The following is a 17,543-nucleotide window of genomic DNA, read 5'->3' on the forward strand; positions in this document are numbered from 1 at the left end:
GGGACGTCGGTGACAATGATGACTATGAGAACCTTGGAGAGGAGGAAAGCAATGGATGTCGAGCGGGTCTAACATGATACTGTGAAAGTTCAATCCATAATGGATCCAACACAGTCGCGAGAGTCCAGTCCAAAGCGGATCCAACACAGCAGGGAGAGTCCCGTTCACAGCGGAGCCAGCAGGAAACCATCCCAAGCGGAGGCTGATCAGCAGCGCAGAGATGTCCCCAGCCGATACACAGGCAAGCAGTACATGGCCACCGGATCGGACCGGACCCCCTCCACAAAGGAGGGTGGGACATAGAAGAAAAAGAAAAGAAACTGCAGATCAACTGGTCTAAAAAGGGAGTCTATTTAAAGGCTAGAGTATACAAATGAGTTTTAAGGTGAGACTTAAATGCTTCTACTGAAATAACTACATAAATACATAAATAACTACATGTGTGAACCAGAATTTGCATCTGAGTCAATAACCATTAAATGTGTATTTGCGAATGTATGTAAACGTATGCGAACGTATGTAAATGTATGACTCAAGTGGGACCATGTGAAAGGTCAAGATACACAACAACTAAGCCATGGGCTGTGTCACAAATCAAATACTTCCATCTGTACACTTCAATATGTACAGCATGCTTTTGTACGATATATATGATGTGGATGTCGTGAGTTCTGATCCCAGGATGCAGAGACAGCAGGCAAAGTGCAAATGAAATGCATTTTTTATAAAGAAACAGTGCAGCAAGGAAGTGCACGGGAAGAATAGGGAAAACTGTGACTGTTTAGGTACAAAGCAAAAAATAAAAAATAAGTCAAGCAAGACATCCAGAATTTTAATTTTCTTGAAGGAACTCTCCTGAAGGAATCAATAAAGTACTATCTATCTATCTATCTATCTATCTATCTATCTATCTATCTATCTATCTATCTATCTATCTATCTATCTATCTATCTATCTATCTATCTATCTATGTCTCTATCTATCTATCTATCTATCTATCTAGAATCAACCAGGAACAAGTATGTTCTGATTGCCAATTAGGGACAGGTGAAGAAGCCAGCATCTAGACATGAAAGGTAGTGGCAAACGGATGCAAACAGGAAATTCCAACAAAAGTAAGAACGCAGGACAGGAAATTAAAAAAAATACATGAAACTAATAATTGTCATGAGAGATCATGAGAGTATATTTTGTGTACTGCATACTCAGTTCCTTGTTGACAGTGCAGTGTTGTCTTAAAGCGATTGCTGTGGTCACTCACCCACATCACAATCCTCGTCCGCTTCTTCTCCTTTTCTCATTTTTAATGGTGAATTGCAACTAGGGCTGGGCGATATGGCCTTTTTTTAATATCTCAATATTTTTCGGCCATGTCACAATACACAATATACTGTACATCTCGATATTTTGCCCTAGCCTTGAATGAACACTTGATACGTATAATCACAGCAGTATGATGATTCTATGTGTCTACATTAAAACATTCTTCATCATACTGCATTAATTTATGGTCATTTTAAACTTTCATGCAGAGAAGGAAATCACAACTAAGTCAATTGACCAAAACTGTATTTATTAAACAGTTATTAAGCAGTGGCACAACCATTCATGTCATTTCCAAAACAGAAAGCGCAAGATTGTCCGAATCATTTTAAAACAAGCTATTAGTGCACTTTTGTGCATGATGTCACTAAGATGACATATCAAAACAACACTAAATTAAAGTGCACTTTTTGTACAGAACACCACTACAATTGTTTAAAACAAATAAAGTGCACTTTTGTGCATGATGTCACACAAGATATTTCAATAATTGTCACATAACAATGAGCTGCATAATAGGAAATCAAATGGCTATGTGGTAGGTTACTGCAGACGTTATCTCCTTATGTTGTTGACTATTTTTTTCATAAGGTGTTGATGTGGAAATGGTTGCCTCAGCATTTTGTTGGTGTGGCCATGCGGAGTAAGCACTCTTCATTCTCTAGCAGGTGACTTTTTCAAATGATGCTACATATTAGCGGTAATGCTACTTTTTGTAGCAGGGCTTTTACCCCACACTTGACAAAATTCGCTTGTCTGTTCAACATATTCCCACTTGAAGCCAAACTACCAGCTGGACCCCCTGCTGTTTTTCTTGGGAATTAATTATTTCTTCATTTGTTACCAGATTCGCACCTTCTTTCTCGCGTATTACCACTCGCACTGCTCTGCTAGCATCACAGCTATCGTTACCCATGCTGTTACCTCTCTGCTCCGCGAGGGCGTATACGTATGTGACATATGACGTGACAGTATGTGACGTATGTAAGAAGGTGCTTGTTGTCTGTGAGAAGGAGAGACAAGAAGGAGTGGGAAGAGCCTGTAATGTAATGCCAGCAGCTAAAAGCAACTGCGTGATAACGTATACTCGAATATCACAATATAGTCATTCTCTATATCGCACAGAGACAAACCTGCGATATATCGCCCAGCCCTAATTGCAACCACTCAACTCTATTTCGCTACGTAGCCAAGAAGGTGAGGATTGAGGGTGGTAAGTGTCCGTCACAGTAACGCAAGGCGCAGTTACAGGCGGTTACTCCTATGCGCTGGAGAAGTCACCTGTTACATAAGGAATTGTACGAATTGTGACACAGCCCGATGTTTCTTACAGGTCTCTCGTTCTCTGCTTTGTGACTTTCCTTTCTGCTTATTTTCATCTTTTCAGTGGAGGAAGAGTTTGTGGTTGACGAGGACCACAACAAAGGGTGTCAGAAGGTCATTCACAACGAGACCCAGAGGGTGGCTTACAGCTACTTCTTCTTCCATTTCGTCTTCTTCCTGGCCTCACTCTACGTCATGATGACTCTCACGAACTGGTTCAGGTTAGTCAACAGCAGCGATGCCGATTAAGTCTGCTTAAATCAGGGGTGTCCAAACTTTTTCCACTGAGGGCCGCAGACTGAAAAATCAGTTGGAAAAGTCGGCAAAAGTCCCAAAAATTTTCCAAATTCCTACCCAGGTTCGAGTCCCACAAGACCCGCCGCCGGCCGCACAAGTCCCAAGATGCACCCAGCAAAGTCCCACGGAAAGTGGGAGAGAAAAGTGAGAAAAGTCGGCAAAAGTCCCCAAAAATGTTGAAAATACCTCCCCAGGTTCGAGTCCCACAAGTCCAGCCGCTGGCCGTGCAAGTCCCGGTATATCACACCCAGCCAAGTCCCACGGGTTGGGGGGATAAAAGTTGGAAAATTTGGTTAAAGTCCCCAAAAATGTCCAAAACGCACCTAGCAAATTCCCACGGGAAGTGGGGGAGAAAAGTAAGAAAAGTCGGCAAAAGTCCCCAAAAATGTTCAACATACCTACCCAGGTTTGAGTCCCACAAGTCCCGCCGCTGGCCACACACATCCCGAGATGCACCCAGCAAAGTCCCACGGAAAGTGGGAGAGAAAAGTGAGAAAAGTCGGCAAAAGTCCCCAAAAATGTTGAAAATACCTCCCCCAGGTTCGAGTCCCACAAGTCCAGCCGCTGGCCGTGCAAGTCCCGGTATATCACACCCAGCCAAGTCCCACGGGTTGGGGGGATAAAAGTTGGAAAATTTGGTTAAAGTCCCCAAAAATGTCCAAAACGCACCTAGCAAATTCCCACGGGAAGTGGGGGAGAAAAGTAAGAAAAGTCGGCAAAAGTCCCCAAAAATGTTCAACATACCTACCCAGGTTTGAGTCCCACAAGTCCCGCCGCTGGCCACACACATCCCGAGATGCACCCAGCAAAGTCCCACGGAAAGTGGGAGAGAAAAGTGAGAAAAGTTGGCAAAAGTCCCCAAAAATGTTCAAAATACCTCCCCAGGTTCGAGTCCCACAAGTCCCGTTGATGGCCATGCAAGTCCCGGTATGCCCAAAATGTCCATATCACACCCAGCCAAGTCCCACGGGGTAGGGAGATAAAAGTTGGAAAAGTCAGCAAAAGTCCCAAAAATGATCAAAATACCTCCCCAGGTTCTAGTCCCACCCGAACCTGGTGAAAACTTAAGACTTGTGGCACTGGAATCCGGGTGGGATTTTTGAACATTTTACTGACTTTTCTCACTTTTCTCCCTGCCTTCTGGTGGAACTTCGGGCGTATTTTGGACATTTCGGGCATCCCGGCCGGCGGGAAATTTGAACTTTACAGTATATATAAGAAACATTTTTTGTTGCATTAGCTCTTGGTAGTGCAGCATAAAAAAAAGCAATAAGGTGCAGAAATAAATAAATAAGATTACTGTACAGATAAATACATTGCACTTTTTCATATGCATCCAGGTTTATGGATGTATGTTATATTGTCTTTTTTATTCCAGCGAGTTAATCCATTTTGGGGGAGTTGAGGGGATAATTTAATTATGATGCGTTCAAGAGTCTTACGGCCTGAGGGAAGAAGCTGTTACAGAACCTCGAGGTTCTGCTACGGAGGCTGCAGAACCTCTACCTAGAGTCCAGGAGTGAAAACAGTCCTTGGTGGGGGTGGGAGGAGTCTTTGCAGATTTTCTGAGCTTTGGTCAGGCAGCGGCTTTTTGCGATCGCCTTGATAGGAGGAAAAGGAATCCTGATTATCTTTTCCGCCGTCCTCACCACTCTGTTCAATGAAACAATAGAAAATACGTACTCGTATAATAGTACAGTTGTTATTAGTGAGAATATACTTATATTAAAGGCCTACTGAAATGAGATTTTTTTATTCAAACGGGGATAGCAGGTCCATTCTATGTGTCATACTTGATCATTTCGCGATATTGAAGTGAAGTGAAGTGAATTATATTTATATAGCGCTTTTCTCTAGTGAGTCAAAGCGCTTTACATAGTGAAACCCAATATCTATGTTACAATTAAACCAGTGTGGGGGCACTGGGAGCAGGTGCGTAAAGTGTCTTGCTCAAGGACACAACGGCAGTGACTAGGATGGCGGAAGCGGGAATCGAACCTGCAACCCTCAAGTTGCTGGCACGGCCACTCTACCAACCGAGAGTTGTTTAGGTACAAAGCAAAAAATAAAAAATAAGTCAAGCAAGACCCGGCCACATCCAGAATTTTAATTTTCAAATATTGCCATATTTTTGCTGAAAGGATTTAGTAGAGAACATCCATGATAAAGTTTGCAACTTTCGGTGCTAAGAGAAAAGCCCTGCCTTTACTGGAAGTCGCAGACGATGACGTCACATGTTTGATGGCTCCTCACATATTCACATTGTTTTTAATTGGAGCCTCCAACAAAAAGTACTATTCGGACCGAGAAAACGACAATTTCCCCATTAATTTGAGCGAGGAGGAACGATTCGTGTTTGAGGATATTGATAGCGACGGACTATAAAAAAAAACAAAAAAACGCGATTGCATTGGGACAGATTCCGATGTTTTTAGACACATTTACTAGGATAATTCTGGGAAATCCCTTATCTTTCTATTGTGTTGCTAGTGCTTTAGTGAGTTTAATATTACCTGATAGTCAGAAGGGTGTCTCCACGGGTGTCTTGACGCACAGTGTCTCAGGGGAGTCGACGACAGCTATGGACGGCACAAGCTCAGCTTTTCTCCGGTAAGAACGGCCTTTTTAACCACAATTTTCTCACCGAAACCTGCTGGTGGATATGTGGTCGGGATCCATGTTCTATTGACCGCTCTGATCCATAGAAAAGTTTCACCTCCAGGAATTTTAAACAAGGAATCACCGTGTGTTTGTGTGGCTAAAGTCTTAAGTTTCCCAACTCCATCTTTCTACTGTGACTTCTTCAATATTAATTGAACAAATTGCAAAAGATTCAGCAACACAGATGTCCAAAATACTGTGTAATTATGCCGTTAAAGCAGACGACATTTAGCTGTGTATGTGCGCAGCGCTCATACTTCCGAAAAACCTGTGACGTCTTGCGTACACGTCATCATTACACGACGTTTTGAAGACGAAACTCCCGGGAATTTTAAAATTGTAATTTAGTAAACTAAAAAGGCCTTATTGGCATGTGTTGCAATGTTAATATTTCATCATTGGTATATAAACTATCAGACTGTGTGGTGGGTAGTAGTGGGTTTTAGTAGGCCCTTTAAGGTATTTTTGGGTCCATTGAAGTTAGCTAATTTTATTAGTTTTGGAAAGTCTTGAGAAGCCAAATTTTCTTGTTCTATTGGCAGATAATTTTGCTTAGTTCAAATGAAATACCCTTCATTTTTTTTTTCTTGTTTTTGAACTCTGACTTTTTGCAGTGCCTTCAGGGCCTAAGTGGGCGTGGCTGAAAGTGTGTCCACACATGAAATTCCTAATCAGCGACGAGAAAAAACGACCATTTTTTTCTTCTAGCTAGGATTTTACGTGTTTTTTCTTTTTTCCAGCTACGAATCAGCAGTGCTGGAGACCACCTTCACCCACGGCAGCTGGTCTACTTTCTGGGTGAAGATGTCGTCGTGCTGGGCTTGCGTGATTCTCTACTTTTGGCTGCTGCTGGGCCCTTTGTGCAGCTGTCAAAACCAGTCCAGACCTCGACGCTCACGCATTAAACGCCGCTCGCCGTCCTCCCGTCACGTCACCGTCAGCGTCTGACCAGAGAAGGGAGGAAGGTCACACCTCTTTCTTTACCCTAGTGAGGACATTTTTTTTGGTCCTGGATGGACGCCACGTGGGTTTAGGGATGAAAGACTCACACGGCAGTGAGATGCTCTGATGTTGTCTTGAAGACTGATGACTTGCCAAAGTGATGAGAAGAACTGTACGGGCATGGAAATACAGCAAATCAGTGGACACTTTTTTTTTTTACTTTCTTATAATAACTAAAAAAAAACCATCTAGCTGTTAGAAGTGGACTTAAAAAAATATTTTTGGGGATGTGTCAAGAAGTCATGTCCTGCTTGTTGTTAGTGATAACATGTTATTAACCATAATTGTGATGTTTACTTAGAGCAAGGGTGTCCAAAGTGTATTTCTGTCCTGTAGCTACTTTTAGACTGTCCCTCAATAAATTAAGGATAACAATAAAACACATTTTTAATTCGATACATTGTTAGATCTTAATGTTATTTTTACATAAAACATGGACAGTTGAGCATACATTGTCATATTTGGCATCTTTAATGTACAAAAAGTATCAAAGTGACGCCGTTTGGACACCCCTGACCTACAGTAGGGAAGGGATTTATACGGCCCCACACTGCAAGTTATTTGCCACTCGCCAAGATTCAAACATGTATTTCTGGAAATATCCCACATTTTAGGAGCTACCGTATTTCTCCGACCATTGGGTGCACAGGATTATAACCACCCCCAGAATAACACAACAAATACCCAGAATCCCATGCATCCATGACTGTTCCTGGCTATATTATACAACCCCCCTCCGTGCGTCGGTTGAGGTGGGCGGGGTTGGGAGAGCGGGGGTGTATAATATAGCCATGAAGAGTCATGTGTGCATGGGATTCTGGGTATTTGTTGTGTTGTGTTACTGTGAGGATGTTCTCCCGAAATGTGAAGTGAAGGGAATTATATTTATATAGCGCTTTTTCCTCAAGGGACTCAAAGCGCTTTACATAGTGAAACCCAATATGTCTAAGTTACAATTAAACCAGTGTGGGTGGCACTGGGGGCACGTTGGTAAAGTGTCTTTCCCAAAGACACAACAGTATTGACTAGAATGGCGGAAGCGGGAATCAAACCTGCAACCCTCAAGTTGCTGGCACGGCCGCTCTACCAACCAAGCTATACCGCCCCGAAATGTGTTTGTCATTCTTGTTTGGTGTGGGCTCACAGTGTGGCGCATATTAGTAAGAGTGTTAAAGTTGTTTATATCACAACTTTCAGTGTAACCTGTATTGCTGTTAACCAAGTATGCCTTGCAATCTCGTACGTGTGATGATAGAAGCAGCGAAATGCATGCGTCCGGCCGGCACGCGGAAAGCGAGGACATGTTGTAGAGGACGTTAAAAGTAAAGCCATCACGGCACGCCCTCAATATTGTAGTCCGAGTGAAAATCGTAGAATGTTAGCCCCGGGTGATGTCCGGGAGAGGCACCAAAATCCGGAAACACCCCGAAATAATCGGCGATGGGGTCGGTGATTATGCAGCTGAGCCACATCAGAGTGGCTAAAGAGCCGCATGCGACTCCATAGCCGCGGGTTGCCGACCCCTGTTACATATCAACTGACGCTCTGGTAAAAGTTGGAATTGGCACCAAACACCTTTTACCACAACAATAATTAGTGAGTCAACACTCACTAATGCCATCTGTCCACTAAAGTGGATAGCGCAATCCCCCAATTCGTCACATGCCATGTGTCAGCCAACCGGTGGTGTGGTCCAAGTTGGAATTGCCACAAAACACATTTTGAGATATTCAACATTCTACTGCCATCTAGCGGCTAAAGTGGTTTGTGCAACCCCCCAAATTTGTCATGTTTCATGTGTCAGGTAAATCGCGAAAAATGGGGCCATATAAATTCCCTTCCTACTTTAGAAAGTCTTTTAAGACGACTAAGAATATTATTTTTACACTAAATATGTTTACATTTTTTTCTTTTAAAAAAATGACTGCCTAAAAGGTCAAAGCTGTGTCACATGTTTTGTGTCATGCTGATGTCATCATGCACATGTTTATTCCTGTTGTTTGGCATATAGTTATACCTGAAAGAAGGCTCAATGTGTGTCTGTCATCAACACAGGTGTCGTGTGTGTGTGTGTGTCAGTCATCAGGTTGTGGTCATCATCCTGCAAAAGTTGGCATGAAGGCAACTGGACTCTTCTTGTTTGTTGACGACCATTTCACATTTCATTTAAAAGGATTCTTCAGTTCTGATTTGCAGGTGTGTAGTCTCCCTGTGTATGTCTGCTGGCTGTGGGGCCACACCTGGGCTAATTTTGGGGAGCAAAGCAGAATTTTTATAAACACGTACACAGTATATATTTTTATTGTTACATTCCATTCAGAAGATATATACTCAAATGTAAACTGATACAATTGTTATAGATTCCAACTCATGTGGGACCCGGAATAGAAGCAGTGGTATAAAAAGGATATAAATCTGTCTTGTTTACATGTTATTTGCTAGTCAGGTTTAAATGGTATTTGCTAGTCAAGAAAATGGGCAACAATTTTTTTTCTTTTTTTCTTCCATTTGAGCATTTTTCTTATTTCGATTTTTCTATTTTCTTATAATTTATACTTTTAGGGTTTTTTTTTGCTTAGCTGCTGTGCTAATTTGATGGCAAATCTTGGTTGCAATGACAATACAGCTTTTGAACAATCTATAACAAAATGCATGTTGTTACCCGCAGGTTAACTATACCGTGCTTTTATTTTGAAGCTTACTTTGCACTGTACAGTTTTGATGCTTTTTAAATGGAAGATAGTTGTATTGCCGCTGTTGCGTCATGCTTATGAGTGATAATGGAGAAGTTACTGTAACAACACATGTTGACATAAACTGACTTATTTTCCAAAATAATTCCAAAGCATTCAACTATATATATATACATATATATATATATACATATATATATATATATATGTATATACATATATGTGTGTGTATATATATATAATGTGTGTATACATATATATCTATGTATCTCTATATATATATGTATATATATATATATATATATATATATATATATATATATATATATATATATATATATATATATATATATATATATGGGAGCTTAAGCGAGCCTTTTTCAAAGAAATAATGATAACGCAGTGGACCGACTTAAGCACGTTTACACTTATGAAGTTTATGGAAATATCAAATCATCAATAGTTTTGCAATGCAGTCTGCTGAAAATAATGGAAAGTGCCACCCTACATAGCAACTGTAGTCAAAGTTTGAATTGCCACAAAATATATTTTAGGCTATTCAACACTACTGTCATCTGGCAGCTAAAGTCTGATATTGCACCCAACCCTATTCGTCACGTTTCATGTGTCAGGTAAACCGTGACGAATGGGGAATGACGAATCCCCGTCCGACTGCAGTAGTGTGCTTGATTGACGGATCATTTCCTACTCAGTTGTTGTGAGAACATTTTGCATGTTTCCATAGTTGTGTTGTGAATGTAAGTAAATATTAAACATTAAATTACTTCCTGCGATGCGGTTGGCTGTCACAACTGAAACCGAGCTGAGTGTCTGTGGAGACTTGTCCCAGTTGATGAGCAGCAGTTGGCTTCAGTCAAAAATAAGTCTGGTATCACTAGTTCAGCAGCAAATATCCACAATTGTGTTTTTTAAATAAAATACACATTATTGTCTTCCAAAGTATGCCAGAGTTTTCTTTCTTTATTAAACTTTGAACTATAGATATGACTGTCTGTGAAATATTTCATGTTTGGAAACACAACCTTCCATCCATCCATTTTCTACCGCTTGTCCATTTCGAGGTGGCGGGGGTTGCTGGAGTCCATCCCAGCTACACTCGGGCGGAAGGCGGCATACACCCTGGACAAGTTAACACCTCATCGTGGACACATATTTACATTAGGGCTGTATTATTCAGTCATGATTAATCACATTTTCTGACATTTTGTACATGATCTATGTTACTCCCTGTTAGAAGGAGCTTTTTTCTTTGACACCAGAGCTTTATTTTGAAGGCTTAAGAGGAAGTTGTTATGCTCTCACACACGTAATTTACAGGGTAGTTGGTGACAATTTAAAGAAATGTCCGTTGTTAGATAGTACAAAACTCTGGGGAGGTGTTTAGGACTTGTTGGGTCGGTAGGAGACCACAGGGAAGACCCAGGACACATTGGAGAGACTATGTCTCCCAGCTGGCCTGGGAAAACCTCGGGATCCCCCAGAAAGAGTTGCACAAAGTGACTGGGGGAGGGAAGATTTGCTAAGAATTTTAAAATGTTCTTTCTTTTTTTTTTTTGTGCAGTAAGACTTGAAAATAAAGCTTTTCTTTTCTTACAAATATAGTTTTCTAACAGAGAAGAAACTTTTTTTTTTTCTGTATGTTGCACTCCCATGAAGTGGTTATGTGTGCCGAGCTAGAATGCGCATACTTGCCAACCCTCCCGATTTTCCCGGGAGACTCCCGAATTTCAGTGCCCCTCCTGAAAATCTCCCGGGGATACCATTTTCTCGAATTTCTCCCGATTTAAAGGCACTGCTGTTAGCGTCCTCTCTAACCTGAAAATGAGACTATTATATATGTCTCCCTTAGCCATAGCTTTATCTATAAGCCATAAAGTAGGCAGGCATGGAGCTATTTCTCAGCGTGTGTTTATTCCAGCCGGCACGTTAATACACTGACACACAACATCCGGATTCCCATCATGCGTTGCTTCAAAACTACGGCAAGTAGTAATGTCCAAAAATATCACGGAGACGAAGCAGAGGAAAGAAGAAGAGACATGGTGACAACGAGAAAGAAGAAGAAGAAGTACCCTTGTAAGTTTCAAAAGGATTGGAAAAAATAATTTCGGTTCATCCAGGACAGCTCGAAGAGGAAGGGGTATGCTGCCTGCAAATTTTGTATGTGTATACATACATATATATATATATATATATATATGTATATATATATATATATATACATATATATATACATACATATATATATATATATATATATATATATATACATATATATATACATACATATATATATATATATATATATACATATATATATATACATACATATATATATATATATATACATATATATATACATACATATATATATATATATATATATATATATATACATATATATATACATACATATATATATATATATATATATATACATATATATATACATACATATATATATATATATATATATATATATATATATATATATATATATATATATATATATATATGTATATATATATATTTGGGGGCGGCATGGCGTAATGGGTAGAGCGGCCGTGCCAGAAACCTGAGGGTTGCAGGTTTGCTTCCCAAATCGCTGCCGTTGTGTCCTTGGGCAGGACACTACACCCTTGCCCCCGGTGCCGCTCACAGTGGTGAATGAATGATGAATGAATGTTGGATGGTGGTCAGAGGGGCCGTAGGCGCAAACTGGCAGCCACACTTCCGTCAGTCCACCCCAGGGCAGCTGTAGCTACAGATGTAGCTTACCACCACCACCAGGTGTGAATGAATGGGAGCGCTTTGAGTATCTAACAATAGAAAAGCGCGATATAAATCTAATCAATTATTATTATTATTATACATATACAGTATACACAAACCCTGTTTTCACATGAGTTGGTAAATTGTGTTAGATGTAAATATAAACGGAATACAATGATTTGCAAATCATTTTCAACCCATATTCAGTGGAATATGCTACAAAGACAACATATTTGATGTTCAAACTCATAAACTTTTATCCTTGTTGCAAATAATCATTAACTTTAAAATTGAATGCCAGCAACACGTGACAAAGAAGTTGGGAAAGGTGTCAATAAATACTGATAAAGTTGAGAAATACTCATCGAACACTTATTTGGAACATTCCACAGGTGTGCAGGCTGATTGGGAACAGGTGGGTGCCATAATTGGGTATAAAAGCAGCTTCCATGAAATGCTAAGTAGTTCACAAACAAGGATGGGGCGAGGGTCACCAATTGGTAAGCAAATTGTCGAACAGTTTTAGAACAACATTTCTCAACGAGCTATTGCAAGGAATTTAGGAATTTTACCATCTACGGTCCGTAAAATCATCAAAAGGTTCAGAGAATCTGGAGAAATCACTCCACATAAGCGATGATATTACCGACCTTTGACCCCTCCAGTGGTACTGCATCAAAAACCGACGTCAGTGTGTAAAGGATATCACCACATGGGCTCAGGAACCCTTCATAAAACCACTGTCAGTAACTACAGTTGGTTGCTACATCTGTAAGTGCAAGTTAAAACTATACTATGCAAAGCAAAACCCATTTAGCAACAACACCGGAGAACGCCGCCGGCTTCGCTGGGCCCGAGCTCATCTAAGATGGACTGATGCAAAGTGGAAAAGTATTCTGTGGTCTGACGAGTCCACATTTCAAATTATATTTGGAAACTGTGGACGTGGTGTCCTCCAGAACAAAGAGGAAAATAACCATCCAGATTGTTACAGATGCAAAGTTCAAAAGCCAGCATCTGTGATGGTATGGGGGTGTATTAGTGCCCAAGGCATGGGTAACTTACACATCTGTGAAGGCACCATTAATGCTGAATGGTCCATAGAGGTTTTGGAGCAACATATGTTGTCATCCAATCAACGTTATCATGGATGCCCCTGCTTATTTCAGCAAAACAATGTCAAGCCACGTGTTACAACAGCGTGGCTTCGTAGTTAAAGAGTGCGGGTACTTTCCTGGCCCGCCTGCAGTCCAGCCCTGTCTCCCATCGAAAATGTGTGGCGCATTATGAAGCGTAAAATACGACAACAAGACTGTTGAACAACTTAAGCTGTACATCAAGCAAGAATGGTAAAGAATTCCACATTCAAAGCTTCAACAATTAGTTTCCTCAGTTACCAAACGTTTATTGATTGTTGTTGAAAGAAAAGGTGATGTAACACAGTGGTGAACATGCCCTTTCCCAACTACTTTGGCACGTGTTGCAGCCATGAAATTCTTAGTTAATTATTATTTGCTAAAAAAAAAGTTTATGAGTTTGAACATCAAATATGTTGTCTTTGTAGTGCATTCAACTGAATATGGGTTGAAAAGGATTTGCAAATCATTGTATTCCGTTTATATTTACATCTAACACAATTTCCCAACTCATATGAAAACAGGGTTTGTATATATATATATATATATATATATATATATATATATATATATATATATATATATATATATATATATATGTATGTATATACTTGAAATACTTGAAAATATATACACACCCATCTCCCGAATTCGGAGGTCTCAAGGGTTGGCAAGTATAAGAATACGTACTCTTATCATTTATGACTTGACTAACGAGAGGACGTCACTTATGTTCTTCTTTGTTAACTTTTTAACCTTCTGGTGCCAGTGCTTGAAAGAAAGAAATGTGAAGTTAGATTAGACATCAGATAATGCTGAGAAAGACAGAAATATCGATCGATATTATCAAACGTCCTCAGCTCTTTGGGTTTCCTTCCAGCTTGTCGCTTGTGTCTCGCTCTCCGTCTTAGCACTCGCTCCAACTTCTCCAGCCCCGTCCTTCTTGGCCGCTGCCCTTCTACACAGTGACAGGTGATTAGCAAAACGCGCCCAGGTGAGCTATCTACGCACCTGTTGCCGATCTCGGAGCCACACCCCACCTCTCTGCAGGTCTGCAGATATATTTATATATATATATATATATATATATATATATATATATATATATATATATATATATATATATATACACACACACATATATATATACATACATACATTTGCATATCTATATACATATACACACACATATATATGTGTATATATATATATATTCATACACACATATACATACATACACATATGTATGTATATATGTATATATACATATATATACACATATACATATATATATAAATACATATACATGTATATATATATTTATGTATGTGAATATGTGAATATACATATATATACACATATACTGTACACATATACTTATATACACATACATATATGCATACATGCATATATGTATGTATATATATATATGTATGTATGTATGTATGTATGTATGTATGTATGTATGTATGTATGTATGTATGTATGTATGTATGTATGTATGTATGTATGTATGTATGTATGTATGTATGTATGTATGTATATATATATATATATATATATATATATATATATATATATATATATATATATATATATATATATACACTTGTTCCTTTTCTTTTCTACAGTATTAATAATTAATGCGAGTGATCTCTGTAAGCACTTTCTGTTACATTTGAATGGGAAAGACAAAAGACACTCAGTAGCTTTCCAAACATTTATAGTTCATTGACGTTAATAAAGTACTGCATACTTTGTTTTTTGTATTGCAAAGTGTGTAACACAACCAGTTCCAAGTTTTGCTCCAAGCTCATGAACATACACACATTTATTGTCAAAATGCAACAAAATATTGAGCAATGGCTACAAGAAAAATGCACTTCTAGTTATTTGTATTTGCTACTATGCTCCAAAAATGCCAAATATACTGAAAGTTAATTCATTGCGAAAAAGGTTAGCAATTCTTGATTAGTTTAAGAGAACTGGACGGTGGAGAACAGACTATGGCTTATGACAAAAAACATCATCATTCTGTGACAAATCGACATGCTTGAAACGAGCAGGACAGATTGGCAATCCATCAATCAATATTTCATGGATGACATTTTCAACTCTCAATAAGGCTTAAAAAGAAAGGGACTACTTTGAACTGAAAATGAACAAAAACAATAACAAAAAAAATCATATCGCAGAAAACATAATTTCAAAGAAATTGTCTATGAAGACTTTTTAGCTGGTTCACATACAAAATAAAACATTTGGAAGCTATTAACATGAATACTCCATCCATCTATCCATTTTCTACCGCTTTTCCTTTTTGGGGTGGCGGGGGTTTGCTGGAGCATTCGGGCGGAAGGCAGTATACACCCTGGACAAGTCACAGGCCAACACAGATAGAGAGACAACATTCACACTCACATTCACACACTAGGGACCATTTAGTGTTGCCAATCAACCTATCCCCAGGTGCATGTCTTTGGAAGTGGGAGGAAGCCGGAGAGAACATGCAAACTCCACACAGAAAGATCCCGAGCCTGGGATTGAACCCAGGACTACTCAGGACCTTTGTATAGTGAGGCACATGCACTAACCCCTCTCGCACCGTGCTGCATGAATACTGTCCATGTATAATAACAGTAACAGTTTCTTTAATAATCTCTTTCAAAGTTCCTGTAAACTGAATCGTATGAAAACCGGAGCTTGCCTTCCTATGAATAATAATGTAAATCCATAATTATTTTCTCGACACACCAAAAAAAGTGATCATAAAACCCATTGTCTCTTTTTTTTATTGACTTCAATAGCGTTTCTAACCTTTCACTATCAAAGTGCTCACACTTGCAACTTTTTTTGGCCCCACAGTGGCCTATTTTACAGTTGTAGTCAATAGAAAAAGCACAAATGCTTGAGGTTTCTTTATTTGGGAATTGTATTTTGTGAGGAAATTTAACATCATGTCCGTGCAACAACTCAATCGATGGATAAAATTAGGCAAACATTCTGGTCAAAAAAATGTATTAGATAAAAAGCGGGGTGTACAAAATCCCAGGTACCGTGCTAATTCATCCTAGAGCGATACCCTTTTGCAGTATCACTGCCCTCTAGTGGCAGTGACAGAAAGGGCACGTTACTGAATCAGGTGATTTCACTTGTGTCAGCTCAACATCCAAGCTAACTATGCCTTTTCTACCGCTTGTCCCTTTTGAGGTCGCGGAAGGCGGGGAACACCCTGGACAAGTCGCCAGCTCATCGCAGGGCCAACACAGATGGACAGACAACATTCACACACTAGGGACCATTTAGTGTTGCCAATTAACCTAACCCCAAGTGCTTGTCTTTGGAAGTGGGAGGAAGCCGGAGTACCCGGAGGGAACCCACGCAGTCACGGGGAGAACATGCAAACTCCACGCCCGGGATTGAACTCAGGACTACTCAGGACTTTCGTATTGTGAGGTACAATCACTAACCCCTGTGCCACCCTGCTGGAAAACAAAATAAAAGCCCAATAGGAAAATAAAACAGCCAGCTAGTGTGCGACAACACACATCGACAGAAATAACCAGCAAAAATGTGATGTTTGTTCCGCGTGTTTTTTGCATATTGGTGCTTTCATTACGGCTGTCAAGTGATTCATTTTTTTCATCAGATTAATCACACTCTTGAAATGTGATTAATCACAATTCATTGTTATTATTTGCTTGCATAAAACAAGTTGCTTAAAAAATATCCCAATATTTGGATACTGTGGAGGGAGGTGTGGCCAGCGCTGCCTGCAGGAGCGGAGACCACTGCCTCTGTCCATGGTGCTGAGGACAGAGCACCATCAGACGGGGGGGGGGGGGGGGGTCACAGCAGAACAGGTGATTAGATTTCCCAGGTGGTACGAGTTGTCTAATCACCTGTGGGCTTGGAGAGTTTGGAGAGGAAGGACACAGACTGAAAAGTTGAATGGCAAAAACATTGATGGTGATTAAAACCTTGTTCAACTCTGAACGCCAGACTCCTGTGAATGTGTGTGATCCATTGGAACCCTCGAGGAAGCAACTTCCAAAGATACAAATGCAATTTGGGAGTCACAATGTTATCCAGGAACATTCTTTTTAAGTGTTTTACTCAAGTACAAGTCATTGATTTGCTCCAAACTTCATGGCAATAAGTAGAATAAAAAAATAAGTGCACATTTTGAAAGTCTGTGCAATGATACAGCAAAGTAGGCACATGTGTACAGTATATTAATAGATGATGCCCATCTGCATTTACTTTTCTTTAATTTATTATCACGGTTATCGATATTATTGCGGTATTGTTGAAT

At 39.7% G+C, this 17,543-nt stretch overlaps 1 protein-coding gene across 2 annotated transcripts in view; it reads left to right on the top strand.

Annotated features, from left to right (window-relative positions):
* The window catches only part of serinc4 (serine incorporator 4), a 108,286-nt gene extending 98,751 nt beyond the window's left edge, over nucleotides 1-9,535 (top strand). For both annotated transcript variants that reach the window (XM_061887679.1, XM_061887677.1), the window contains exons 10-11: nucleotides 2,711-2,867; nucleotides 6,345-9,535. In XM_061887679.1, coding sequence (XP_061743663.1) covers nucleotides 2,711-2,867; nucleotides 6,345-6,552 — 365 coding nt within the window. In that variant the 3' untranslated portion in view covers nucleotides 6,553-9,535. The remainder of the gene's footprint in view (nucleotides 1-2,710; nucleotides 2,868-6,344) is intronic.
* Nucleotides 9,536-17,543: the final 8,008 nt, after the last annotated feature.

This window comes from Nerophis ophidion, linkage group LG25 (assembly GCF_033978795.1).
Source record: "Nerophis ophidion isolate RoL-2023_Sa linkage group LG25, RoL_Noph_v1.0, whole genome shotgun sequence".
Taxonomy (NCBI): Eukaryota; Metazoa; Chordata; class Actinopteri; order Syngnathiformes; family Syngnathidae; genus Nerophis; species Nerophis ophidion.